At 58.4% G+C, this 5,177-nt stretch overlaps 1 protein-coding gene across 1 annotated transcript; it reads right to left on the bottom strand.

The window, feature by feature from the left end:
* Positions 1–400: 400 nt before the first annotated feature.
* Positions 401–4,413, bottom strand: LOC310888988 (uncharacterized protein; the record flags this gene model as incomplete). Its single annotated transcript, XM_083815941.1, has 6 exons — positions 3,540–4,413; positions 3,248–3,385; positions 2,550–2,713; positions 1,565–1,976; positions 860–1,038; positions 401–509 (listed from the first exon to the last, which is right to left on the bottom strand). The coding sequence occupies exons 2-6, from the start codon at positions 3,359–3,361 to the stop codon at positions 401–403; spliced, it is 978 nt and encodes a 325-aa protein (XP_083672067.1). The 5' UTR covers positions 3,362–3,385; positions 3,540–4,413.
* Between the last annotated feature and the right edge of the window lie 764 nt (positions 4,414–5,177).

The following is a 5,177-nucleotide window of genomic DNA, read 5'->3' as shown; positions in this document are numbered from 1 at the left end:
CATTGCTGCAAAGCAGCAAGCCCCTGGCGGCAGATGGTCCTCGTCAGCACTGGGAGAAGCCCTCTGCCACAGGGCCCAAGGTCCCCCTGCACGAGCTGCCCTCCACCGGGAGAGGTGGGAGGGACCATGGGAGCTGTACAGGGAGTTGCAGGGCTTCTCCTCTCCTCTTTTGTGCAAAAAAAAGGCCATGCAGGGAGCAGTGTGGTTAGTCCAGATGGCAGCAGGCACCAGCACTCTTTATTGGTCAGGTCACCCTTTGGAAGGCGCTCTTCACACCCCTTGCTGACAGCTCTCACACTGCAAAGGGGGCAGCACCATGAGCAGAGGTGGGAGCTTCTGCTGGAGTGTCCCTGGTACTGGTGCTGGTGCCTGCCTCAGCTTTCGATGCTGGAGTTGATGGCTACGGCCTCTGCAGCTGGAAGCTGCAGGGCCGCTTGTGGTTTCCTGGCGTGGACGGCACACCCTGGGCCTTCTCACGGTGGTCCAAGAGCCTTGTCTTCTCCCCTTTCCTGCAGGATCCAAAAGAAAGGCCATCAACTTGGGTGGGGAAGAAAGGACAGTAATGTCCCAAGGCCTCACTCAGGCCCCTAGCTGTGGGATGTGTTGCTACGTCCCATGCAGACGCCCACCATCAGACACGGCCCCCTTGGCCCTTTGCACCCACAGCCTTCCCCTCGGGACCTGTGTCATGGCTCGGTTGTGGGGTGCAGAGAGGCCCCCGGGCATGGCATCGCACCCAGCCCCTTCCCGTGTTACAAGGAAGCGGAGGACTCCGAGCGCTGAGAACCCCAGCACACTGCTCCAGGGCTCATGGCCTCCAGGGCTCTTCCCAGGCTCAGCGGGGCTGGCACACACTTACTCTGTCTGTGCTCTCCTGGGGAGCTGCGGCTCTTCCTGCCCCCTCTCTGCTGCCTTCCGGCTCGTAGGGCTTTGGCCTTTCACATTGGGATTCAGCCTCTCCTTCAGCTTCTCATCGTACTCCTTTCTTAAGAGGAAGGACGGACGTCGGTCACAGTCCATAGTGTGGTGGAAGTTCTTCTGCAAAACGAGAAGAGAGTCTCCTAAAGAACTGCTGCAAGGAGCTGAGGCTGTCCCTCCCAGTGCATGCCTATACTGAGCAGCAGGGGGCAATCCTCTCCAATGGGGTCTGCTACCAACAGCCAGCTCTTTCAAGGCTGCAGCCCTTGCTCCCTGAGCCCAGGGCAGGGCCCGCCTTTTCTGTCTGGGGGGGGTGCTTCTGCCGCGTTAGGTGCCTCGTACAAGCTCACTTTAGTCTTCAGGGCGCAGGTACTGAGGGCACTGATCCCTCACAGGGAGGTACAGTCCCTCGGCAGACCCGTGCCCATGCCCAGCTCGCTGCTGGCTTGGCCCTTTGCTCCTTGCAACAGCTCCTCCCGCACAGCAACGCGCAGGGGAGTGGACAAATAGCAGGCCCCTGCCTGGCCAGGTGGTGACCACAGCGCTGCTGTGCCGGAGACCTGCGCTGCTCCCCTCCCTCCCAAGGAGTGGGGAAATGCCTGCTTGGGGCTTTTTTTTTCCTGGGGGCTCTGACTGCATGCCATACCTGTCTTCGCTCAAAGATCTGTTTCTGTATGCTGGAATCGTATTTATCCCATGATTCAGCTTTAATTCTTTTGAGCCTGTGGGCCATTAGTATTTGTTCCCGTCTTTCCTCTCTCAGAGCACGCATATAGTACGCTCCCTGCAGGTAAGGGAAACACAACCGTGTGTAGCGTTTGTCTCTGGGGCTGGGCACAGGCAGGAGCACAGGGACGGTGGGCAGCAACAGCTGCCGTTTCTGCCCTGCCCTGGAGTCCCCAGGGGGAAACGGGGCTGGCAAATGTCTATGGCGTACCGTGGTTGCAGTTTTCTGAGCAGAAAAACCCAGGCGCTCAGGGGGCCTAGGCTGTAGACGAGCTAGAGGTGTTGGCTTCTTCAATTCCTTCTCAGACCTCTCGTGAATTGGTGGCTCGAATCTAAAAAGACACAGCAGGCTTAGCTTCTGGGAGTACTCTTGGAGGCCGTTTCTAAGAGCTGGGCTCGCAGCTCACACCTTAGCTCCAGCAGCACAAGGTGCTTGTGCAGGAGGAAGACCACGTCTCCACCAGGACAACAGCTGTCCCTTTGATGTTTCCAGTGCTTTTTGGCATGAGCACATGCACTACGGCTGAGGGGAACATCTCACTGGCACAAAACCATCTCACTTCCCCCACTTGTGTGGGGAAGAAGGGACAGAAGTGTCCCAAGGCCTCACTCAGGCCCCTAGCTGTGGGATGTGTTGCAATGTCCCACACAGACGCCCACCATCAGACACAGCCCCCTTGGCCCTTTGCACCCACAGCCTTCCCCTCGGGACCTGTGCCATGCCTTGGCCTTGTGGTGCAGAGAGGCCCCTGGGGGGTGGCATCGCACCCAGCTCCTTGCCTTGTCACGAGGAAGGGGAGGACTCCGAGCCCAGGGAACCCTAGAACACTCTCACGGTCTCAGGGCCTCCAGGGCTGTTCCCAGGCTCAGCGGGGCTGGTGCACATTCACTCTCTCTGTGCTCACCTGGGGAGCTGTGGCTCTTCCTTCCACCCATCTGATGCTTTCTGATTTGCAGGGCTTTGGCCTTTGTCATTCTCTTTCATCCTCTCCTTCAGCTTCTTGTCGTACTCCTTTCTCAACAGGCAGGAAGGACGTCGGCCACATTCCAGCTGGTGGTAGACGGGGTTCTGCAAAACCAGAAGAGAGTCTCCTAAAGAACTGCTGCACAGAGCTGAGGCTACCCTTTCCAGGGCACTCCTGCAGTAAATGGCGCTGAGCAGCAGCGGGCTACCCTCTCCAATGGGGTCTCTTTCCAACAGCCAGCGCTTTCAAGGCTGCAGCCCTTGCTCCCTGAGCCCAGGGCAGGGCCTGCCTTTTCTGCATGCGAGTGCGCTTCTGCTGAGTTAGGTGCCTCACACAGGCTCACTTTAGTCTTGAGAGCGCAGGTACTGTGGGCACTGATCCCTCGCAGGGATGTATGGTCCCTCGGCAGACCCGTGCCCATGCCCAGCTCGCTGCTGGCTTTGCCCTTTGCTTCTTGCAACAGCTACTTCCGCACGGCAACGCGCAGGGGAGCGGGCAGACAGCAGGCACCTGCCTGGCCAGGTGGTGACCAGAACACTGCTGTGCCAGAGACCTGCACTGCTCACCTCCCTCCCAAGGAGTGGGGAAATGCCTGCTGGGGGCATTTCTTTCATGGGGGCTCTGAATGCATGACATACCTTTTCTCGCTCCCTGCTCCTACTCCGTAGGATTGCATCGTATTCCCCCCAGATTTCATCCTCAACCTGTTTGCGCTCGTGGGCCATCAGTATTCTGTGCCGTCTTTCTTCCATCTGAGCACGCACAGAGCGCGCCCTCTGCAGGCAAGGGAAACACAACCGAGTGCAGCGTTAGTCTCCTGGGGCTGGGCACAGGCAGGAGCACAGGGACGGTGGGCAGCAACAGCTGCTGCTTCTGCCCTGCTCTGGAGTCTCCAAGGGCAAACGGGGCTGGCAAATGGCTATAGCGTACCGTTGTTGGAGGGTCCTGAGGTTTATCCGGGCGCTCAGGGGGTGTAGGCTGTGGATGAGCTGGAGGTGTTGGCTTCTTCAGCTCCTTCTCAGACCTCTTGTGAATTGGTGGCTCGAATCTAAAAAGACACAGCAGGCTGAGCTTCTGGGAGTACTCTTGGAGGCCGTTTCTAAGAGCTGGGCTCGCAGCTCACACCTTAGCTCCAGCAGCACAAGGTGCTTGTGCAGGAGGAAGACCACGTCTCCACCAGGACAACAGCTGTCCCTTTGATGTTTCCAGTGCCTTTTGGCATGAGCACATGCACTGCATCCAAGGGAAACATCTCACTGGCACAAAACCATCTCACTTCCCTCACTTGTGTGGGGAAGAAGGGACAGAAGTGTCCCAAGGCCTCATTCAGGCCCTTAGCTGTGGGATCTGTTGCTTCATCCCACACGGACGGACACCGTCAGACATGGCCCCCTTGGCCCTTTGCACCCACAGCCTTCCCCTGGGACCTGTGTCATGCCTCGGCCTGGGGGTGCAGAGAGGCCCCTGGGCGTGGCATCACACCCAGCTCCATCCGGTGTCACGAGGAAGGGGAGGACTCCGAGCGCTGGGATCCCCAGAACACTGCTCCAGGGCTTATGGCCTCCAGGGGGATTCCCAGGCCGCAGTTGTACCTGTGCACACTTACTCTCTCTGTGCTCTCCTCAGGGGCTGTGGGTCTTCGTGCCATCCCTCTGGTGCCTTCTGGCTCACAGGGCTTAGGCCTTCCTCATTCTCTTTCATCCTCTCCTTTACCTTCTCATCGTACTCCATTCTGACACGGAAGGAAGGATGTTGGTCACACTCCAGCGGGTGGCGGAAGTTTTTCTGCAAAACCAGAAGAGAGTTTCCTAAAGAACTGCTGCAAGGAGCTGAGGCTGCCCCTCCCAGTGCACTCCTGCAGCAAATGGCACTGAGCAGCAGCCAGCTACCTTCTCCAGTGGGGTCTCCTATGAACAGCCAGCGCTTTCAAGGCTGCAGCCCTTGCTCCCGGAGCCCAGGGCAGGGACTGCCTTTTCTGCATGGATGTGTGCTTCTGCTGAGTTAGGTGCCTCGCACAGGCTCACTTTAGTCTTCAGAGCGCAGGTACTGCGGGCTCTGATCCCTTGCAGAAAGGTACTGTCTCCCGGCAGACCTGTGCCCATGCCCAGCTCACTGCTGGCTTGGCCCTTTGCTCCTTTCAGCGTGCAGGGGTGTGGGCAGACAGCAGGCCCCTTGAGTGGCCAGGTGGTGACTGTAACGCTGCCATGCCGGAGACCTGCACTGCTCCCCTCCCTCCCAAGGAGTGGGGAAATGCCTGCTGGGGGCATTTTTTTCCTGGGGGCTCTGAATGCATGCCATACCTGCCTGTGCTCCATCATCAGCCTCTGCAACGTTGAATCATATTGGTTCCACGTTGCAGCCTCAAGCTTTTTGAGCTTATGGTCCATCAGTATACGGTGCCGTCTTTCTTCTATTTTAGTACGTACAGAGCGTACTCCCTGCTGACAAGGGAAACACAACCATATGCAGGGTTAGTCTCCTGGGGCTGGGCACAGGCAGGAGCACAGAGACGGTGGGCAGCAACAGCTGCTGCTTCTGCCCTGCTCTGGAGTCTCCAAGGGCAAACAG

This window comes from Anser anser, assembly GCF_964211835.1.
Source record: "Anser anser genome assembly, chromosome: Z".
Taxonomy (NCBI): Eukaryota; Metazoa; Chordata; class Aves; order Anseriformes; family Anatidae; genus Anser; species Anser anser.
Note: the sequence above shows the minus strand (reverse complement) of the source record. Positions and strands in the feature narration are given on the sequence as shown.